Consider the following 24,495-nt stretch of genomic DNA (forward strand, 5'->3'; position numbering starts at 1 on the left):
ACACACACACACACACACACACACAGCTGTCTAACTCCCAGGTACCTTTTACCAACTAGGTGAACAGGTACATCAGGAAGAAAGAAATTGCCCATTTGTTTCCGCCGCCGCTGGGAATTGAACCCGGGCCATTAAGACTACGACCCCCAAGTGCTGTCCACTCAGCCACGAGGCCCTTGCAATCTTTCCTGTATGCCTTCTCCACTAGCTGTCCCACAGCAAATATCTAATCTATGCAACCTCTACCACCACCTAACCCACCTTGTTCATCACTTGTCAATTTCTAAGTTACTTCCTGCACTCTACAAATTCCTAATGTGTCTTACACCTTACCAGCTGCACATGTGGAATAGGAGAAAATAGACCACACACAATCTACAAATTATGTGGAAAGGAATGAAACAAGTCAAAAATAGAAAGATCTAGGGGAAGTTCTAGATAGTAGACTGTCACCAGAACTTACAAAGGACACTGTGCGAGGAGCAAGTGCTACACTTTCCAACTTTAAAATCACTTTTAAATTCTGTACATGAATGGTGAAATACTAAGGAAACTGTTCATGACTTTTGTGAGACCAAAATTGGACTATGCAGCAGTTGAATGGTGCCCAGATCTCAAGAGTATCATCAATGAAGTGGAAAAGGTACAAAGGCATGATACAAAATGGTGTCCAGAATTGAAAAACAAGAGCTACGAAGAGAGGCTAGCACCATTAAATATGTCAGAGATAGAAGACAAGAAAAAGAGGTGATATGATAACTACATACAAAGTAGTAATAGAAAAACGACAAAATTAACAAAGAAGACTTCTTGAAATCTGCAACTTCCAGAACAAGAGCTCATAGATTCAAGCTAAGGAAACAAAAGTGCTAACAAAATATTAGAAAGCTTTCTTTTGCAAACAGAATAGTAAATGGTTTGAACAAGTGAGGAGGAATGGATGCCAAAAACCATCAGTGTTTAGCCAAGGATCTGATAACACATATGCCAGGGAGTCTAAAAAAAGTGCACTGTGCATGGCTAGTGACTGTCACACAAGATCAGCTCCCAGTTCTCATTTTTCATTTCTTTGCAGATAACTTGATTAACTATGGCATCAGGATAATATTAGGCTAAATGGTTAAGCTTCAAACACTAACATATATACTTAAATAGACAAACAAATATTGCATTAATTAGTAGCATAGCTATACCTTAGCATGTTTCTCTATATCAATTAAGAATGTCATCACAGAAATATAGAACTTGGATTACATTGCAAAGCATAATAGACTGAGCAGCTAGAAAACAAAATTTAAATGAAAACTTCTAACTACTGAGTTCCAGTATAAGAAAAGAGGACAATGATCCCAAGCTAAATTTCAACCCATTAAAGCTCAGTAAAAGAAAAATTATAGTGCCTAACTTCACACAAGTCACAATCTGATGATGCAATATAGGGTATGGCATTGACTCATAAACGGTCTCTAAAAATATTATTTTTATGCTAGAATATGCTCATATCATACACCACACGAACAGGTGGAAGTTGACATTCAAATGGTGACTAAGCCAAACTTATTAGAACCCCTACAGAATTCCCATGTGTCACCACATGCACCTTCTCACTTGTTTGTGGCGATTTTGTTTGGTACTTGGTGTTATTTGATGCTGAAAAACATAGTGGATATTGTATATAACCTCAACAAGGAATAGAAAAATAGTCGCTGAAAAAATTACATATCAGTATCTATCTATCTGGTCCTGAGAATCAATGTCCCCATGGCCCAGACTCTAACCAGGCCTCCTGATTGGTGGTTTGGTCAACCCGGCTGTTAGAAACTGCTGCTTACAGCCTGATGGATTAATCAAAGCCCGGTTGATCAGGTATCTTTTGGGGGTGTTTATCAAGTTTTCTTTGGAAAACTATCAGAGGTTGGCCATTTATGCTCCTTGTATTTAGAAGTGTTGGAAAATCTTGGTTTCAATGTTGACAGAATTGTCTCTTAGCATACCTTAATGTACCTCTGGTGTTTAACAGGGATTTTTCCACTTCCAGCCATGCCTCCTAGTTTCATAAGGAGTTATTTTTGTGTGCAGATTTGGAACCAGTCCCTCTAATATTTTCCGCATAAATTGTAAATAAAATGCATCTCTCCCCTGTGCTCTAGAGCATGATAGTGATAGCCCCTCTGTGGACCTAAGGCCCTTGCCCATGGACCCACAGTTCATGCCTATGAAACAAATGTCACAAAACCAAGGACTGGGGACTCTCACCAGTGAACCCAAGGCATTCATCCATGGACTAGTACATACATCTGTGGACCATGGTAATGCATCTGTTAAACTAATTAATACACCCAGCAATCCAAGGCAATACCTAGAGACCATGGACACTAGCCCTGAGAAATGGAAAATGTCAAACTATTATGCACCCGAGAAAACAGGAATGTGCACCCAAGGAACCGAGCAACACAGCCAGCATGCTGTGTTGCACACTTCAGGAGCATATAGAGCTCAACTGAAATCCAGTCATCTAATCAGAGACTGGTGATATCACATTGGGACCCAGAATACACACCCCAGAGAGTCAAACAAACCTCCGGGCTGGCCTGAAAATCTCCACACAGGATATTACCTGGGAAGAAAGGTTATCATACCCAAGGAGCCAGTCCACAACTACAGCGAAAGGTAGTCCAACCTTGATGATGTACCCTGGTGAATTTATGCATGCATTACCTGGTCCACAAGAGAAGTACTATTGCATACAGCAGCAAAGTCAACAAATACAAACCAGGGTACACTTTTAGGGTTTCTGGGTTACACACAGACCCAGTGAGTACAACTAGAGATGTAGATAATTCTTCCAAGGATCATGGACACACTGAAGGACTCACCATATTGAGATTCACAATGTGTTTTCTGGTGAATGTGCCATTCACATCTGCACAGAACAGAATCAAGCTTAAAACTAGCAGGGAATGCCATAGGGTATTTACTGGTGGACACAGAATACAGGCATAAACCCTGTATCATTGGAAACAAACCAACAGACCCAGGGACAAAGCCATCAAGTAGCAGTCTGGTCAGATGAGGTATTTACTTGACTTGCATTCATTCAACCTAGTACAATCAAAGACAGTAACAATAAAAAAAAAAAAAAAAAAAAAAAAAAAAAAAAACTACACGACAGTGAGCCCAGCACCTAGGAATATGCCAGAGACAAAGTTTGAAAAGGCACAGTCACAAAGAAGATAACTCTTGAGAGCCCCAGGTCTTCGATCTATCAAAGCTACTAAAAAAATCCTAAAATAAAGCTGAATTGGGACCGAATTCAGGGATTCTGCATATCCCTGAATCCCTATATTCAAGGCTACACAAACAACTGAGCACTATGCCATCAAGCAAACAATGAAGTAATGGAAACCTAGCGCAGATACCAGGTCTCAAGAAGTAACTAGTCAACACAAGTGAATCGACTTCACCACAACAGATTTTGAAGCAGGCAATGCTACGCAAAAAAATATTTTTAAGCATTATCCATTATCCTTATATTCGTGCTAAAGGAAATTGTAATTATTTTAAGTAGCTCATTTGAGCTTCAGAACCATTTAGTGATGACAAAGGTACCTCTTCATAATGCCATGACCTACTTATATTCTGTCCACTTCTCAGGAATAATACACAATATTGCTATCCTCATTAAGCTGACTTTCCTAAAAAAAAAAAATATTATTGCCAATCTTGCAGCTTAAAGTTTAAAGCAAACTCAGAAAAATGAAGAAAGCATATAAAACATGCAGCCATTAAAAGGTAATAATGACTAAGAAGTGATTGAAGCACTGTGATCAAATCATTTACTATGCAAGGAAGCCACTATGATAAAACTACTTCATCTACTGTATGCCAAAAGTTGTTTTAACCTACACAATCAAACCATAAGATGGACTCATTAAAATATTTTTGTAATAACAATACGATGTAAATAAATTTTTATGGCGAAAATTATAAATTGTACAGAATACATGTATACTGTAATGTATATATGTGCAGTAAACATATATACTGTACTTGGTACTGTGCTTAACATCCAGAGTCTGTGCATACTTTACCCTGGATTACAACTAAGCTATGTTTAGTAGATGGTCTCATGGTCTGTGCTAGAGAACACACTAGATTTCAGATTCTTGCAACCTCAGGAACCTGGATTACACCATTATGGACCCCGTCTTATAGCTAACTAGATAGGGTACCTGGTGGTGCCCAGGTCTATCCGGAACCCACACATCCTCTCAATCTCCCCCTACACACACCGACAGAATAACAATTAATCCTGTAAATTTTTATAAGGCTAGCCTAAAGCGTCTTGCCTCCAGCCTCGCACAAGCAAACACACCAGACAGGTATTCCCTTTTATAGATGTAGATGTTATAATATGTTAGAGCATATTCAGATATACATTACAAATAATGTATAAATAATCACTTTATATGCAAATAAATTGTAATTATACATGAAAAGAACACAAAACATTAATTTCTCTTTTATGAAACAGTGTGGTTTCAATAACCCACCAGCAGCAAAATGCATTTAGAGTATATTACTATGTCATGATGTCTCTTAAACTTCTGCTCACTCAGAAAAGACCTTGAAGGCCTCAGTGCCCATGGTTAATGCAATTCTATCAGCTACTGGCTAACTTTCCACCACTAACAGCCAGCCTCATGTTACAGTGCTGCATAAATTGGTAAACTGCATCATCTATATCATTTACAGCTGGAAAAGATCAAGGCAAATGGGGGGTACCTTTGACAAGCCACCGGCTTCCTGTACTCATTGAGGCCAGTAGCATTAGGAGCTCTCGGGTAAACAAAGATAAATCTAAATCCTCGTGCTTAGAAGGTTTAAATTTTTAGGTTGCTTCTCTTTCCATGACTGATCTCCATTTTATTCACAAAATACATGATCTGTTTCATTTGCTTTCATATCAGAATCATCATTAGAACCAATGACATACTCCTTTGTCATTACCCCTTTTCCTCCCCAGTCATGGTCATGTTTTTTTAATAATTCTGCTTTATTATCCTTACCGCACAACATGGCTTTAACTCCAAAATAAAGATACTGAACATCAGAAGAAAAGCCAGTGAAGATGTTCGAATAACGAGAGGTCAAACTGCACTTGCGCAAAAAATACAATCGTGGTCAGTATGCTGCAACCTCCAAAATCTGCTTTATATTGTTCCAGACACAGTCCTTACAAATAATTGCCCCTGTGACAAAATATTTTCTGGATTTTTTTTTATAGTGCACAATATAATATGTTATAGCATATTCAAATACTGTACACAAATAATATATAAATAATAATTGTATGCATATAAATAATAATTACTGTATAATGAAAAAATTCAAACATTAATTTATTCAGTTACCTGTTTGTAACAAGTTGGTTATATTAACCCACAGGCAGCCGACATGAATTAAAAAATGGTGCTAAATCAATAAGAGCTAGTTTTCTAAAACATATTCTGTATCAAATATCTATATTTCAGAGATGACAAGTTACAGTAACATTTTGTGAACATGTTCCAAATAAAATTTGCAACATTCCTATATTAATGCAAATTACCAAATACAGAGAGGAAATGAACTGGTGCTAACTCTACCTTTGATGGTTGGAGGAGACAATAGTGCAGAGTTTATATGCAACAGAAACAAAAGTAATGTCTGCCATGTGTCTTCACTAAGGCAGGGAGAATTTTGTGCAATATTCTGCAATGTACGAAGTACTCGATGACACAAAACCGCCTGCCGATTTATGACATCCGGTCCTGAAATTACATATTTCTTCATTTTATTTTTAGACTGGAATTGTGTATGCTCTATTCCTTTGATTCCAACATATTCATATTTTACAAATGCTTACAATTCATATTTTACAAATGCTAGTCAATAAAACAGTGATATATTACAACCTTGAATAAAACAATACAATATGCATATTAAGCACTTACCTTGTGCTCCTCTCGGAACAAAGAGATAGTAAAAATGATTAATTATTATTCTAGCATAGTGATTTGGATCATTAAGAATTGGGCCAGGAACACTGCTCTTGGGGTTTGGTAGAAGTGCCGAGAGCCATTCACAATAGACACTCACACAGTCTCGCAGGATGTCTATCTCTGAGAGTGGGAAGCTCAATCCATGCCCAAGAGCCTGTAAAGATCAAAATACCCATAACTAAGTTACAGCTGAATTTATGAAATAACTATACACATGTATAAAACCAGGATTAGAACCAGGATTAGAACCTCTGCAGTTCATTTAGCTGTCAAGTGGATATACTTTGTCATGGCAGTAAACTCAGTATTTGTTACCACATTTGAAAGTCGTTTGTACCAATGTTTAATACAGTTTTCAGATATGCAAAGAATTATACTGTACTTGTATTTAAAAAAATAAACAAAATAAAAAGTTCTGTCTCGATATTTCCTCAAATTCAAAGGTAAATAAATGTGATAGAGTATTGACTCAATGCAACTGAGACTTTGACATCATAAAGTGCAACATATCCAATGGATAAAATTTCAATAAACACTGCCCCAAAAAGTAAAAAAAAAAAAGAAATTATCTCCACATTTGATGCACTATGTAGTGAAGTAGTTGGTACTCTCTCCTCACAAGCACAAGAATCTGGATTTGAATCCTGGGCAGGGTGGTCTAATTAGGTCTCATTCCATCACCCCCTTTGCACTTGTGCACCCAACACTATTTACGACCTACATGTAAAATGACTGGCGACTCTCATTCTGGGGAAAAACATGGCACTGATAAAACCTAACTGAAAAACCTAACCTGTTCCAATACCTGGCCTGTTGCCTAAATCTCAGAATAGACACCAGAACAGATGACACTGCACTATAGTACAGGTGCAAATAGTAGTGAAATATCAAATGGCATTTCTTTATTATTAACATCTTTATTAACAAAATTAATTACAATTTTGCCCAATCTGAGGATTTTGATTGTCTCATTAAAGTGAGGATCTCTCTTTCCTTCTATGAGGATACTACATGCAGGACAATTACCTCAAAGAGGGTAAGTTTCAAGTGGGAATCATTTATAGCGTGATGGAGAATAAATACAGTACCATTCATATACTGTATCTAAAATTTATTTTAAAATTACAACACTCATAAATAATCCTATATGGTTAATTTTTGGCAGTTCCTTTTATTTAGCAATAAAGTACAATAACATATTATATAACCTAGTAAATATTATTTACTATTAGAGGCAAACAGTAGTGCAAAACTATTCAAAACTACAAAGATATATACTGTACTAATATATTTTTCTATCTAAAATATAAAGCAAACATACCAAATTAAATACTGTATTTCAATAGTACAATATTGGAAACTTTCTTCATGGAAATTGTGCAACAATAATAGAAGAAATATGTTTACTCACAGGCATTAAAACTTGCAGCTGTTTATCATGTATAATCTTGCTTTTAATAGGAGGTCCAGGTTTGGTAAGGCCTAGACTTCCAGCAAGGTGTTTGGCAGTGCCTGCCACAAAGTCTCGCCCAACAGTCCATGGTATTGCATCCTGAAATGGAAACAATATTATGAAACCATGTTTTACAGAAGCACAAAATAGTAACTAACAAAGCCAATATTAATACAGCAGGCAATGCTTTTTAACACTTGGGCAATTACATGAGAGAAAGCAAGCAGAGAAGCATGCAGATGCTTTTCTAAAATCCAGATCGTGAAATAATGCCCTCATGAATCGTATAATGAAAACAAAATACTGCAGAGCAGTTATGGAATATAAATCATTATGCTCAGCAGGCAACTTGGCAAATTAATTAAAAATGTAGCCCAGTACAGTAATGAATAGATATTATAAGTATGTGCAATATCACATAGCAGTACAAGTAATTATCAAAAGAAGGCACCAAGCTGGGGGAGACTATGTAGCTAAACAAATACACTTATTAGTTTTAATACATTTATATGATGATATTACAGTATAATGACTCAAAAAAACACATGAAGTACTGTATTATATTTCCTGAATAATTGGTTGAATCAACCTTTATAATCTTACATTTAATAAATACTTCGAGCCTACCTTAAAAGCACTTATAGCAGCTTCATCACCCCATCCTTGCTGAGGCACTAGTTCTGATGGCCAGTCACTGAACATCTCTGATCCTTGAGTTACACCTTCATGCACTTGTCATATATCTCATTCTGTGGTCAAAGAATTAGCAAACAATATTAATTTAATTGTTATTTAAATAATTTTATTTAAATTTAATTTTATTTAAATAATAAGTAATACTGAGCATCTCTTGTGAAAGGTGGATGTGCTGTTCAGTTCTTGTGGACTATGTTTTGGATGGTGATTCCTATAAGACAGAGATGGCTTCTTCCCAGACTAGATATGAACTCTAGTCTTCACTAGACACAGAGATAAACATAAGAACAAAGGTAACAGCAAAAGACTTATTGATCCATACGAGGCAGCTCCTATTTATAACCACCCAATCCCACTCGTATACGTGTCCAACCCACGCTTGAAACAATCAAGGGACCCCACCTCCACCACCGTATGGGGTAATTGGTTCCACAAAACAACCACCCTGTTACCGAACCAGTATTTACCCAAGTCTTTCCTAAATCTAAACTTATCCAATTTATACCCATTGTTTCAGGTTCTATCGTGTGTTGATACTTTTAACACCCTATTGATATCCCTTGTTATGGCCATTCATCCACTTGTAAACCTCTATCATGTCACCCCTAACTCTTCGCCTTTCCAGTGAATGCAATTTAAGCTTTGTTAAGCTTTCTTCATATGAAAGATTTCCAATTTGGGGAATTAACTTTGTCATCATACACTGGACACGTTCAAGTGAATTTATATCCATTCTACAGTACAGCGACCAAAACTGAACTGCATAATCTAAATGGGGCCTAAACAGAGTAAGATATAGCTGAAGAACAACACCAGGTATCTTGTTACTAGCGCTTTGATTAATAAATCCCAATGTCCTATTTGATTTATTATGAACATTCATGCACCGATCCTTTGGTTTTAAATTCTTACTAATCATAACTCCCTGATCCCTTTTGCAATCCGACTTCGCAATCTCAACACTATCCAGCTCGTATCTTGTAATTCTATCATCATTACCTAGCCTCAAAACTTTACATTTATCAGCATTCAACTGCATCTGCCAAACTTTTGACCATTTCAAAAACCTATTTAGATCAACTTGAAGTGATAGCGAGTCTTCTTCCATGTTAATTTCCCTACCGATTTTTGTATCATCGGCAAATTTGCAAATGTTGCTACTCAAACCTGAATCTAAATCATTTATATTTAGATTCTTCAGCCGAACAAGTCTATGTGGGTGGGGACGAGGACAGGTTGACTAGTCTAACAGTTACTAAGGATGATATTATTAAACAAATAGTAAAACTCAAACCAAACAAATCCCCAGGGCCAGATTAAGTGTTTACCAGGGTGCTTAAAGAATGTAAAGAGGAGCTTTGCAATCCATTGTCTACCATATTTAAAAAATCATTAGAGTCAGGCAGAGTGCCAGTCATGGAAGGTTGCTAATGTGGTACCAATTTTTAAGAAAGGAGATAGATCACTTGCATCAAACTATTGGCCAATTAGCCTAACGTCTATTGTGGGAAAGTTACTGGAATCGATAATTGCAAATACCATTCATTTTCATCTTGAAAAACATAAATTAATAAACGAGTCACAACATGGTTTTACAAATGGCCGTTCATGTGTAACAAATTTGCTATCTTTTTATTCCAGCATAGTTGAGGCAGTTGATAGTGGTAAGGTTTGTGATGTTGTGGACCTTGACTTTAGCAAAACTTTTGATACAGTGCCACATGAAAGACTGATTAAAAAGATAGAAACTCATGGTATTGGGGGTGCTATTTTACGATGGATTAGGGCATGGCTATACCAAAGGAAACAGAGTTAGTATAAATAGGGTTAAGTCAGAGTGGGAAAATGTTATAAGTGGAGTGCCTCAAGGCTCTGTCTTGGGACCTCTGTTGTTTATAATATATATATATATATATATATATATATATATATATATATATATATATATATATATATATATATATATATATATATATATATATATATATATATATAAAAGGATTTAGATTCAGGTTTGAGTATAGCCATGGATATTAGCAACCGTCCATGACCCTGGCACTCTGGCAATCAAACAGGGGAGGATGTTCAATGTTTATGGGAGTGTATGCAGTTTAGTGAGGATATGAGCATGTGTATGCACAAGGATTGCATCATACAGTTGCATCTTGCGAACACCACCTCCTGAGAATGGGCTGTTCCCTGCCATTCTTGTTTGTAAACAACCTAAGTATCAATGAATATCGCCAACCACACAAAAGAATCAAGGAATAATGCATTCGATATACAATGTTATTTTAAATCATAAAGAGAGAGAGAGTATGGGTTAACTTTGAGGTCGTACTTGCACAAGAGAAGTGTCTGAGGCAGGAATATCAGTGCTGGTTGACGCCTCCATCAGCTGGGTGTTGTTGGTCAACACTCCCACTAGGTGCAATGGGATAGGGGCAGCTACAGCACTCTGGTCCGTTTGTGACCAGTCAATATAGGTGTAGGTGAAGACTCCCGATAAACCAGCAGGGCGCCCTATGGGCTCGATCTGCGCGGTCTACAGACGTTTATAAGTGACCTGTGGGAAATGAAACGTCAAAAGCAGGGCGTCGTAACGCAATTCCTGCTCTAGGCTATGGACGTTGAGGAGAACGGGAAGCGTGAAGCGGGAATTTTGAATACGTGAAAGGTCAGCGATGACGCGTCCTAGCGGCGAGGAACCCACACAAGCCTGGCAGAGCATTTATTTATTCCACATCCTGGGAAGGGGCAAACTACTTACCTTCTCCAAGATGCAATCCAACAACACGCTGACTAACTCCTGGTTACCTATTCAATTTAATTGTCAGTTTCCGTGGTATAGTGGTAAGACACTCTCCTGGCGTTTCGCGAGCGTTTTGTTCTAGGTTCGTATCCTGGCCGGGGAGGATTTACTGGGCATCAATCCTTGACTGTAGCCTCTGTTTACCCAACAGTAAAACGGGTATCTCGTTGTTAAACGATTTAGTGGGTCGTATTCCAAGGAACATAGGATTATAAGGACTAGTCCGAAACGCTATGCGTGCTAGTGGCTGTACAAGAATGAAAGAACTCTTGTATATATAAATAATAATAATAATAATAATAATAATAATAATAATAACAATAATAATGCTAGGGTGAACCGGTGAATTAGGTGATAGGAAAAGCGCCCAGCTTCTGTCCCACCCGGAATTCGACTGTGAGTCGGAGAACAAACTACTCGGACCCTAAACCGAGAATAGAGAAGGTAGGTGGGGAGTACGTGCCTGGCATGCGCCAGAATAAGATGTGAAAATGTAGCGAGGAACACTGCCCCACCCCAAACAGTACGCTTCGCCTGGAGGATCAGCCACAAGGATTGAGGAAATAGTCACCTGTAGGTCTTCGCCACCTCCAAAGTGGGAGCCTGCCACCACGTGTTACCCTGCTGAACCCTGCTTCAGAGGAATGATGTGGTCCTGCCTCCACCAGGGTGAGGGCAGGGCCGCCCCTGGAAACACTGGAAGTGATGAACCCCCAGAGCATGATTAATAATAATAATAATAATTTATTTGCAAGAAGGTGCAATGGGTTGGTGAGATTATATAAGATTGGAATTTTTACATTCATGCAAAGCCACTAACACACATAGCGTTTCAAGCAGGCCCTTAATCTAACATATCAGGTAAGATGAAAGGGTACATTGTACCAAGGTTTTTATATCAACAAATAACTACAACGTAAGTTAACAGCGGTGAATACACTGGTAAGGATATATGTCTTAAGTATTAATATTGCTGAAGTGGGTAGTACAAGATACAGTGTGAGGTTGAAGCACAAGGTAGGAAACTGAGGATGACATTAGGTACTTTTTGAACAGGGCATGGGTTGGAAATTTTGTTAATTCATTAGGGAGTGAGTTCCAAAGACTGGGACCTTTTATTTGCATGGAGTGTTTGAACAGATTTAGTCTGACTCTGGAGATATCAAAGATATATTTATTTCTGGTGTGGTGCTCATGGGTTCTATTACATCTGTCAAGAAAAAGTTTTAGGTCAAGATCAGCATTTAGGAACACTGTTTTGTACATGGAGATCGCACATGAGAATGTACGGAGTGAGTTTATATTTAGCATATTAATGGATCTAAATATAGGAGCTGTGTCCTGTCTGAACACAGAGTTTGTTATAGTTCTGATAGCAGATTTTTGCTGAGTGATGATAGGCTTGAGGTAATTTGCAGTGGATGAATCCCATGTGCAGATACGGTATTTTAGATAAGGTTAGATTAGTGCGTAGCATAATGAGAGGAGAGCAGAGTAGGAAACATAATATCTGATTTTTAGAAAGTATACAGACCGTTTTTTAGATATTTTTTTACTGTGTGATGTATGTGGGTGCTGAAGTTAAGTCCTTTGTCTATGTATAGGCCAAGGAACTTCCCCTCATTATTACTGGTAATGTTAACATAAAGGAAGGTGACGAGAAACTCCGCAGCGCCCTACCAAATAACATTGGCATTACACAGGGCCGTGATATACCAGTATACTTGCCCCACTTCTCTTTCTCATTTACATCAATAACCTTCTATGCTAGACAACATTTGAAGCTAATTATACTTGCACGCGTTCCATTTATACAGCCCGGCTTGGGGCTGTGTGCATGTATACAGCCCGGCTTGGGGCTGCGTGCCTGTATCGCATGTATGCAGCCCGGCTTGTTGCTGTGCGTGTGTATGTTCCGTGCATGTCTAAAACCCGTCTCCCTAAATATTTGCCCGGCTACCAACCAAACAAACAAACAAAAAATAACAAGATTCAAGAGGACCATCACAGCCAACCTGAATAAACACATCGACAGCTGAATCTGGGAAACCCAAACTGAAGAGAACTTGCAATGACGTCACGGCCTGTAATACGGATCTTCCTACTTCGAAAACAACGATTAGTTTATGAATCTAAGAAACGGAAGAGAAGAAAGCAGTGCTTAAGGTCGACACAGTTTGGCCCAACGCTGCCTCCTGATAACTCTTGCACGGCCTGCAAGATTAAGAAGAGGAGCGGGTTGATCATCTCCATTGAAACCTTGCAACAAGAACACATGTAATAACATCCATCTGATCACAAATGTCATATCATTAATGCAAACACTCAAACGACAAGGCCAACGGGTACTTATCAACTGGGTGCCAAGTCATGTGGGAATAATAGGAAATGACATTGCAGACGAAGCTGCAAAACTTGCAACTAAGAGAAGAAATGTAGACATTTACATACCACAGAGTCTATCAGAGATTAAGAAAGTAATTAGAAACAGAGCAATGCAAAAGATGTACAGTGACCACAACACAGCAGTTGCAACATCAGGATCTGCGGGTTGGTACAAGAATTCAACCAACTACGAACCACTTAGTTTGATGAAAGGGAGCAGTAGAACAACAGAAATATACTTGCATCGCATCAGGCTTGGATTCCCATGAGCATGGGAAATAGGCTTACAGGTTCCGGAAGATGAGAGGAAATGTTAGCACTGTGGAGAAATTCCCGACAGACCACTGGAACATTATATAACAGTGCAGAGTTACAAACTCATTAAGATTTCAACTTGGATTCAACAGAGCAGAAGTTGTTAAACACGTGAGACAAAATCTTACTGAAGCGACCATACGAGTCATAAATACTCATACTCCACCCAAATAAAACAGAAACAAGCAACAATTAGTGGGCCAGCTAGAGGCTTGGGGCCCGCGCAGGAATATCCCTGCAAAAAAAAAATCTTTATATATAAAGCCACCATCTACGCACATTACCCGCTAATGTCACCCTGAAACAACATTAATCGGAAGCTAGAAAAATAAGAGGGTCGAAAACCTTAGAGCACAAACGTTGGAACTCGTCCAAGCCTCGTTTGTTGCTCTAAGGAAGGTAAGGTAAGGTAATTATCAGTAGAAAGCGCTAAGCCATTACGACTGTATAGCACTTGGAAGGGATATAAAAGGATGAAGACGGATGGGACGGAAGTAAGGAATGCTGCCCAACCACTTGGACGGTCGGGGATCGAACACCAACCTGCATGCGTTGCTCTACCGTCCAGTCCAAGTAGTTGGGCTTGCATTACGGGAGAAAATGATTGAACGTAGTAAAAATAATAGGGCAAATGTTTTTGAATTATTTAACCAGCACACTTCCTTAAACAAAGCCTAGCAAAGCTTAATGAAAATAAAAGGTTTAAAAGTAGGTAAGCTTCTCATCCGACCCCGCTGCACGAAGCCAACGAGTTACTGAAATAACTAAATGAGCTCAGGTCTCCAGCCATAAAATGTTGCCAGACTAGCCTTAGAATGATACTGCAGGCAAAGTCCAAGGACAGAAATATTGTCATAAACTTTATGTTAAACAAACACACGATGAATGTGATGTTACATATACTGCAATTGTGGTGTCACAAGGGCAGTGTTGTCATACTCAGTCATGGCCAGTGGTGGCATACTCAGTCATGGCCAGTGGTGGCATACTCAGTCATGGCCAGTGTTGGCATACTCAGCCATGGCCAGTGGTGGCATACTCAGCCATGACCAGTGGTAGCATACTCAGCCATGGCCAGTGGTGGCATACTCAGCCATGGCCAGTGGTGGCATACTCAGCCATGGCCAGTGGTGGCATACTCAGCCATGGCCAGTGGTAGCATACTCAGCCATGGCCAGTGGTAGCATACTCAGCCATGGCCAGTGTTGGCATACTCAGCCATGGCCAGTGGTGGCATACTCAGCCATGACCAGTGGTAGCATACTCAGCCATGGCCAGTGGTGGCATACTCAGCCATGGCCAGTGGTGGCATACTCAGCCATGGCCAGTGGTGGCATACTCAGCCATGGCCAGTGGTGGCATACTCAGCCATGGCCAGTGGTAGCATACTCAGCCATGGCCAGTGGTAGCATACTCAGCCATGGCCAGTGGTGGCATACTCAGCCATGGCCAGTGGTGGCATACTCAGCCATGGCCAGTGGTGGCATACTCAGCCATGGCCAGTGTTGGCATACTCAGCCATGGCCAGTGGTGGCATACTCAGCCATGGCCAGTGGTGGCATACTCAGCCATGGCCAGTGGTGGCATACTCAGCCATGGCCAGTGGTGGCATACTCAGCCATGGCCAGTGGTGGCATACTCAGTCATGGCCAGTGTTGGCATACTCAGCCATGGCCAGTGGTGGCATACTCAGCCATGGCCAGTGGTGGCATACTCAGCCATGGCCAGTGGTAGCATACTCAGCCATGGCCAGTGGTAGCATACTCAGCCATGGCCAGTGGTGGCATACTCAGCCATGGCCAGTGGTGGCATACTCAGTCATGGCCAGTGGTGGCATACTCAGCCATGGCCAGTGGTGGCACATTCAACCATGGCCAGTGGTGGCATACTCAGTCATGGCCAGTGGTGGCATACTCAGCCATGGCCAGTGGTGGCACATTCAACCATGGCCAGTGGTGGCATACTCAGTCATGGCCAGTGGTGGCATACTCAGCCATGGCCAGTGGTAGCTTATTCAGCCCTTGTTATTGTTGACATACTCAGTCATGGCCAGTGGTGGCTTACTCAGCCCTCTTTAGGCTGTCATATCATTTGGCATACTCTGCATGGCAAGTGTTGGCTGACTTAGTACATCTCGATCAAGTTCAGTCACAAACTCCGATGACAAGCATTTCGCAGATCTTATTTCTGGCTGTCCATGCTTGTGAACCCGGGCTCTTCCCTGTGTAGACAACTTTACGCTTTTAGAATGTGACAGTATCACTCGATTGTAGAAGCGGAGCCTCGTACATTGTCATTCAGGAACACCAGTGACATCAACTGTTGAGGAACAACATTTACAACTTACTTAAATGATTTTCCCGGGAGCACTGCTAGGTTTTAATATGTGATGCAACTATTTTCGTTGTCGTTTTTTGTCCGTTTATTTTTTTCCAGACGTAGCTCTTGTAAGAAAACAGAAGGCAGAATATGTAAAGATGACTTTCAAGAAGATATACTGTGCTGCTTATGTGGTATATTTTGTGGTGGTATACCTTGTTGTGGTATGATTTATTGTAGTATACCTTGGGTTATGCCTTGTGGTAATAACCTGACACATTGAAATTGAAACTGAAATTGAAATAAGTTTATTGAGGTAAAATACACACAAAGGGATGAGGTAGCTCAAGCTATTCTCACCCCGATCAGTACATCATGTTAATACATACATAGACACACATCACAAACAATAAACGTCTATGTATGTATGTATTAACCTGACACATTTTCTGTAACTCTTTGTAAAGTTCACAGTTTAATGTTGCAAGGTTCACGACATTGGTCTGGCACCTGAAATGAACTCTACTGTATTTATTTTAACATTTCAGAATTTTTATAACATGTTTACCAATACTGTTATGTACTTGACTATTGCGTCCTGATAATCATTTTTTTCAAAGTTTCAGTGGTGATTGATTCGCTGTATTACGGTCACAAAGTTGCACTCTGCACTCCTGCAAGACTGCTGAATATCTCATCTGAGTGCCAGACTATTTATTTGGTTTTAGTGTTTCATTTGTTTAATTATAAAAGTTTTGTCAACACGAATGTTGCATAGTTGTTAGGGGGGGGGGTAGAAATAGCCTAAGCTACTCTATCCCTTTGAGATGTATTTTTTCTTGTCTCAATAAACATACTTGAACTTGAACTTGCATAGTGTATTTTCATGGCCATTGTTTCCACTTTGAGAAGGATGGTTAGGTTTTCACTGGTAATTACCGATTCAGTGTAATTATTAAGAATTTGTTTGTATTTTTATAATTTCACTAGGCATTAGGCCTGTGTTTTCAGAGGTTGTGCTTTCTTCACCGCTTTGGTCAAGAGCCTTTGGGATTTTGTTTTATACAAGTAGTTTTTATCGTTCTTATTTCCCATATAATATCTAATTTTTACTATGAATTTATTAGGTGGGGTCTTTTTTGTTTTGTATCGTATATACACCTTTCATTTATCTCAGCAAATGTTTTTTTACTTTGTTAGCCATTTGGGATTATTATCCGAGCGGAACAGTCTGTGGGGGATATTAGTTTCCTGTGATAATTTAATATTGTTGGTGTTCATTGTGGGTCTGTTCTTCAGAGCTGTCGTCCTCATCTGTGACTTGAGTCCTCCAGTCTAGTCGAGTAAGATCGATTCTCAATTAGTCATTGTTTGCGTTTCGAAAGTTTGGCAAACTGATACCACTGTTATTTCTAGCACCACTCTTCCGTGTAATCCCAAATATAATATCCCGATCATAACTGTTTTCCAACTCGCTCCCGATTTCTACATCACTGATCAGTGTTTTCATGTTTGCCAGCACCAGAGCCAGAATATTATTATCCTTGGCGGGTTTATTTACAAATAGGTAAGGAAGCAGTCTTCGACTGTATCAGAAACGCTTCTGCAATTATATTTCCTGTTTTTAAGTCCAGATCAACTCTTCCGTAGTCGATGTGTTGAATTGAGCAATGCATACATTATTGTTTCTAGAAGCCACTTACAATTTCCTCCCAGACGACTATGCCTATCGTTTCACCAAGGTCTGGAGACCTAAGGTCAGTAGCGTTCATGGCCCTCAGCCACTTAAATCAAAACAGCTTTCTTATGATCTTCAGTCCTGCTTAGTGCTACATTTCAGATCCTCCCTCGCAAATATCGCCACTTCTCTGCCTCTGTCTGTAACGTCTACGTAGGAAAGTTTGTATCCTATATGACAAAAAGGTTTGGCCCCATGATGTAATCTTGCGGTACTGTACTCACTACGTTATTAGTCAGATTCATTTCCATTTAGGACGGACCTCTGCATCCTTTGTTTTATTAATTCTAGTACTGTAATTTACCATTTGTTCCAGGTGCTTGTAATTTCCTCGACACTCCTTCATGTGGTACTTTATCAAAAGCGTTGGAAAAAGTCCATGACTGGAAGTCCTTTGTCTGAATAGCTTACCGTTTCCAAAAATGTGAGCAGTTAGTAAGGTCGGATACATTTTTAACCAAACTATGTTGGAATGATTTTACCTAATTGTGCACTGTGGGAGGACCTCTCTTCGTTCATACCTCCACCAGCACACGGAGACATCCAGCCTCTAACAGTTTCTGCCAAAGAGGCTGCCAAGGTTGCCACACCATCAGGAGACGGGGTGCACCCCGTCCCTTATGTACATAAAGTTCTTGATAATGATTGAGTCCCAGTTGTTGATGAATGGTATCGCACTATCTGCGCAATGATTTTTCCGACCATATCTATTGGTATCTTGAATCTGTTTACCAGTCCTTCACTTCTACCTCTGCCAAAATTATTCCCTCCAATCGAGAAGCAGACAACGGGCTTGTTGTCAATGCCAGACAAAACATTGTCTATCATGTCATGTATATGTGTCATCAATCCCTACCCAGAAAAAAGCCTCATCACATTATGTGCCTTCCTGCAGTGAAAGGTTCTGTCCGTGTATATTACTTGAGAATCACCAACAGCTAAAGTTCTCCTGCCTTTCCTGTTGAGACACCACCACCCACCTGTTGGATCTCTCTTAAATTTTCCTCGTGTAGCACAAAGACGGAGATTGTATGTCTCCACTGTGAGCTTCCTTGCGGTTATCTTGCCATCTTATTAAGAGGATTCGCTCCGCTTCTAAGGCGTGGTACTTATCATTAATCTAACTAACATCATTCAGAGCAATCTTGCACATTTAACGTTATCACAGATGTGTATACCAGCAATATATATTTTTAAAGGTTTTAGTCTTTCATTGAGCTTAATAATTATTATTATGGATATGTAATTCGTAATTATTATGAATAATTATTATGAATGAACATGTATAATTATTATGAATATGTAATTCACTTATATAATTTCACTGTTAATACCCACACTGATACATATTGCCTGAAACTTTCGATCTGTTGATTAACGACTTTAAAAATTCTTAGAAAGGTATCAATGTTTCATATATAATATTGATGTGACTTACATTCTTGTAAGACCGCTAACACGTACAACGTTGATGGTAAACCTTATAGAAATTAATTGAAGTATAATACTCAGAGAATTTGTAGTGATATGAAAGTTTCACAAATAATGCATATCAAATAGTATTTTTTCAATTATTTAAAACTAGGATATATTATAGTTATTAATGAGGTGTTGTTGAAGGTGTTATATTTTTAGATAGCACAATACTGAAGGTGAGTTAGTAACAAGATTTCTTGGGGAGATGTAGATTAATAAAATAGTTTGCATATTAAGGTTGTGTAAGCTTGTAGTAAGGGGGGTAAGCTTGTAGTCAGTGATGATTGTGACTTCCTCATCAGCTTATTTAAGTATATTAGTTGTTAGTCTAGGCATCAAGGCAACAGATAATGTAGGGCTAAGTACTCCGCCTTGTGGTGTGCCTAAATCATAGACAGGAAGAATTTGAGTTACTTTTCGCTCCCTTGTAAATGACTGAGGTGGTACCGTTACTCAAGCTAGGCTTTTATCCTTGTTCATTTTTCAGATATTAATATTTTGTCCATCGCCTTTACTGTCTTTTGTCAAGAGGACGAATTTTAGATTGATATGCGCATCTCCCCATTCTTTGATCGAAAATGAAGAGATGCTGAATAACTACTGTCCTTGTGTTAGAGAAGTGCATTATATCAGATGTGAGACAGACTACAGGTGAGGTTTGAGAGGTATAAGACTTTATAAATAACTGCATCACAAACCTTTACGAAATTTGCAAAAATAAAATTCAACATGATTTACTACCAGAAATCTTAGCCAAGAATCCCACGCTATTGCTTTTCATAGGTAATGCATGCAGGTGATTGTAACCTTTCCAGTGCCGCCCACTAGATGGGTGCGGACTTCATGATAGGTAAATTAATAATTCAAATGATATATAACTAGCCCGTCACAAATGTAAATTTCTTAGATTAGAGACCATTGGAGTCTGAGCCCACCATGTGCCTGAAATCTTTCTGGGACTACTATTACCTACTGAGGATCGATGCGTATGGAGTCCACTACCACTCACAGGATGGGAACAGATTCCATTACCACTCACAGGATGGGTATGGAGTCCATTATACTATCCAACGGAGGGCTACGGAGTCCGATCCACTCGCAGGATTGGTGTGGAGCTCACTATCCGAAACGCTATAATGCGTGTTAGTGGCTTTGCAAGAATGTATAAATACCAATCTTATGTAATCTCACAAACCATTGTACCTTCTTGTGAATAAATTATTATTATTATTATTATTACCACTCACGAGATGTGTACATGAGGTCCACCACTACTCAGTAATGGTGTGGCGTCCACTTTTACTCACAGGAGTGTTCCCTACCACTCATAGTATAGGTATAAATCTATTTCAGATTCAGATTCAGATGTTTATTCAGGTAAGGTATATACATACAAGTGATGTTACATTAATGGATTGATATATAGATAGAGCTAGTACATACAATGCCTAAAGCCACTATTACGCAATGCGTTTCGGGCAAGAAAACATTAATATCTAGAACTTAATACTAATTGAGCATAAAGAATAAAAGATGTTGAGAACAAATACAAATAAAGATAAAAAAAAGGGGGAACATGACTGAAAAAGCAGCACAAATACAAAAGGTTGACAAACAGTGTTGATTAAAAAAAAAAAAAAAAAAAAGAAAATAACAGACATGGGTTGACAATAGAGGAGTGAGGTAGATTACAGGGAATTTATTAGGTAGTGTTTAGTTTTTATCTTAAACTGGTTGAGAGAGGTACAGTCTTTAACATGGTTGGGAAGGTCATTCCACATTCTGGGCCCCTTGATTTGCAGAGCATTTCTAGTTTGATTAAGACGTACTCTAGGAATATCAAAACTGTATTTATTTCTGGTGTGGTGCTCATGGGTTCTGTTACAACCTTCTATGAAGCTTTTAAGATCAGGATTGGCATTATAGTTTAGCGTTTTATATATGTATAATACACATGAGAGAATGTGCAGTGACTTAATATCTAACATATTAAGAGATTTGAGTAGGGGTACCGAGTGATGTCTGGGGCCAGAGTTGGATATTGTTCTAATAGCGGCTTTGTGTTGGGTAATTAGAGGACGTAAGTGATTTTGGGTAGTAGAACCCCAAGCACAAATACCATAGTTGAGATAAGGATAGATAAGGGAGTAATAGAGAGTCACCAGGGCAGGGCGTGGTACATAATATCTGATCTTAGAAAGAATGCCCACAGTTTTTGAAACTTTTTTTGATATATTTAGAATGTGTCCCTGGAAATTCAGCTTGTGGTCAATGAGAATGCCAAGGAATTTGCCATCTAATTTGTTACAAATTTGGGTATTGTTTATTTTGAGATTTATAAGACTAGAGGATTTATTGCCAAACAGAATATAGAAGGTTTTGTCAATGTTAAGGGTGAGTTTGTTGGCAGTTAGCCAAAGATGGACTTTATTTAGCTCAGTATTTACTGTGGCATTTAGAGCAAGAGGGTCAGGACTGGAGTAAATGAAGGTTGTGTCGTCAGCAAATAGAATTGGTTTGAGGTGTTGGGAGGCATTTGGAAGGTCATTAATGTAGATGAGAAAGAGGAGAGGGCCAAGTATGCTGCCCTGAGGAACACCAATGTTGATGGGTAGGGTGGGAGAAATTGTATTATTCACAGAAACATATTGGAGCCTGTCAGTAAGGTAGGACTCGAGGTATTGTAGGGAGTGTCCTCTGACTCCATAATGATGTAATTTAAGAAGAAGGTTATGGTGGTTGACAGTATCAAAAGCTTTACGCAGGTCCACAAATAACCCAACAGGGAACTCCTTTTTATCAAGAGCTGTATGAATCAAGTTAAGCATACTAATAAGTGCATCGTTAGTGCTTTTTTTGGGTCTGAAGCCATATTGGCAAGGGCTAAGTATATTGAGTTTTGCTAGATATGAGTAAAGCTGCTTGTATATAAGTTTTTCAAAGATTTTTGACAAGTTTGGCAGGATTGATATAGGTCTGTAGTTGTTAACATCTGTGGGGTCACCACATTTGTGGACAGGCGTTACTCTCGCTTTTTTTAGAATATCTGGAAAGGTTTGGAGTTCAAGTGACTTGTTGAAGAGCAAAGCAATAGCAGGGGCTAAAGATCTGGAGGCTTTTTTGTAAATTAAAGTTGGTATCTCCTCAAGGGCACCAGACTTGGTTTTAAGGGAAAGGATTATCTCATTGACGTCAGTGGAGTTAATAGGCTTTAGGTACAGAGACTGTGGATAGTTACCTGTAAGATAGTCCTTAATGTCAGTACTGGAAGAAGGAATATCATTTGCAAGGGATGAACCAATGGAAGAGAAGAACCTATTAAACTCAATAGCAGAATCAGAGGCTGAAAGCTGACCATCGTTATTAGACAGGAGAGTCGGTTTGTTATTTAAAGATTTCTTTGATCCCAATATTTGTGAAATTGTGCTCCAAGTTTGTTTAATGTTGCTCTTTATTTGAGTAAATTTATCTTCGTAGTAATTAGTTTTGGCTCGTCTAATTATCTTAGATAGCAATAATGAGTAATTCTTTGAGAATTCTTTGGAGACAATTCCTAACCTATACTTCTTCTCAAGGTCGTGTTTTTTGTTAATGGGTTTCAGTATTCCCTTTGTAAGCCAAGGATTGTTAAGCCTTTTGCTTGTGACTTGTTTTGTAAGCCTAGGACAGTGGGTGTTATAAAGGCTAAGAGTTGTTTGTAGAAAAGATTGCACTGCTAGGTTGATGTCCCCTATGTTACCTAACTCGGACTCCCAGTTGACATTATCAGCAGCAGTTATAAAATTGTTTATAGCAGTTTCATTATGCAGCCTAAAGCTTAACTCCCTTGTTTCTAGAGGTGGTTTGCTAATGTTAGTTAAGAGAAATGTGGGGTAGTGGTCTGTAGTGCTATCGGTGATTATACCTGAAGTAAGCGGAGAGGTTATGTTGGTCCAGATGTGATCTAGAGTCGTGGCAGTGCTATCAGTGATTCTAGTAGGTCTAGTGATTAAGGGTATGAGGAGGCAGGAATTCATACAGTTGAGGAAGCTAACAGCAGTAGGGTGTTCTGGCTCGCAGAGGTCAATATTAAAGTCCCCTGCGATAATTAGGTGGTTTTTGTTCAGTCTGTTATCAAGTATTAGATTTCTAAGGTTTGAGTTGAATACAGACACATCAGTCATTTACTCTCATATGATTGATATGGTTTCCACTACCACTCACAGGATAGGCATGGAGTCATGTCCACATCCAGGATTGGCATGAAGTCAGCTATCACTCATATGATGTTGTGTCCACTACCATTCTCAGGATATATATATGGAGTCCGTATTTCTTATACCTAGAACTCCAAATGGAGGGTCCTAAAAGATTAAAGTAAATTACTAAATTACATAATTTATGCGATTCGTGTAATTTTTGAAGTTTGATAAAATAGGATTAACAGTGTTAAAATGACTGTATTTTGTACAAATTTATTTTAAAAATGTGCTACATTTTTACCTGATCAACCAGGCTGTGACTCATACGTCAGGCTGCGAGCAGCCGCGTCTAACAGCCTGGTTGATCAGTCCAGCAACCAGGAGGCCTGGTCGACGACCGGGCCGCGGGGACACTAAGCCCCGGAAGCACCTCAAGGTAGCCTCAAGGTAGGTACATAGCCTTCCCGGCTTGGTGTCTTCTTTGATAATTTTTAATTCTTATACCACTATGTTACATTACAGGCTATTCATGCCTGTGCCACCTCTTGGGTGGCTTTATCTTCATCATCAATCATTCAATCTTATGTCACTCTTAGGAGGGGATGTGTGATGTCCATTACCACTCACAGAATGGGTATGGAGTCTACTGCTACTCACAGGATGGGTATGGAGTTCACAACCACTCATAGGATTGGTATGGAGCCCACTATCACGCACAGGATTGGTATGGAGTGCATACTAAATGAAATGAACTAAAATCTATATGGAGTAACATGTAAATGCAATGCACAAACATTTAATGCGATACTATAACACAGGATGTGTAGGTGGGTTAATTTATGTTGTAACTCACATTCTGCATAACATAAACTGATTCGTGTGCTCTGTTTATACAGAATATTTAAAGTTAGAGTATGAAGAACTAACAATATTCCCTAAGCTGGAATGTGCTTGTGTTTGCCGGCTTGCCTGGACGAGCCGGTTTGGTTTATTTTATAAGTAATTTTTATCTCCCTTTAAATTAGATTGAGACATGAAAAGTAAAAAATATATTATATACAATATAGCATTTACGA

At 39.0% G+C, this 24,495-nt stretch overlaps 1 protein-coding gene across 4 annotated transcripts in view; it reads right to left on the reverse strand.

Annotated features, from left to right (window-relative positions):
* Positions 1-10,803, reverse strand: part of LOC123762953 (ral GTPase-activating protein subunit beta) — a 68,619-nt gene extending 57,816 nt beyond the window's left edge. For 3 of the 4 annotated variants that reach the window (XM_069302052.1, XM_045749795.2, XM_045749794.2), the window contains exons 1-5: positions 10,535-10,803; positions 8,125-8,246; positions 7,456-7,596; positions 5,997-6,198; positions 5,649-5,813 (exon numbers count right to left, since the gene is read on the reverse strand). In XM_069302052.1, coding sequence (XP_069158153.1) covers positions 5,649-5,813; positions 5,997-6,198; positions 7,456-7,596; positions 8,125-8,199 — 583 coding nt within the window. In that variant the 5' untranslated portion in view covers positions 8,200-8,246; positions 10,535-10,803. The remainder of the gene's footprint in view (positions 1-5,648; positions 5,814-5,996; positions 6,199-7,455; positions 7,597-8,124; positions 8,247-10,534) is intronic. The other variant, XM_045749797.2, reaches the window with a different exon arrangement.
* Between the last annotated feature and the right edge of the window lie 13,692 nt (positions 10,804-24,495).

Source organism: Procambarus clarkii, chromosome 47, assembly GCF_040958095.1.
Source record: "Procambarus clarkii isolate CNS0578487 chromosome 47, FALCON_Pclarkii_2.0, whole genome shotgun sequence".
Taxonomy (NCBI): domain Eukaryota; kingdom Metazoa; phylum Arthropoda; class Malacostraca; order Decapoda; family Cambaridae; genus Procambarus; species Procambarus clarkii.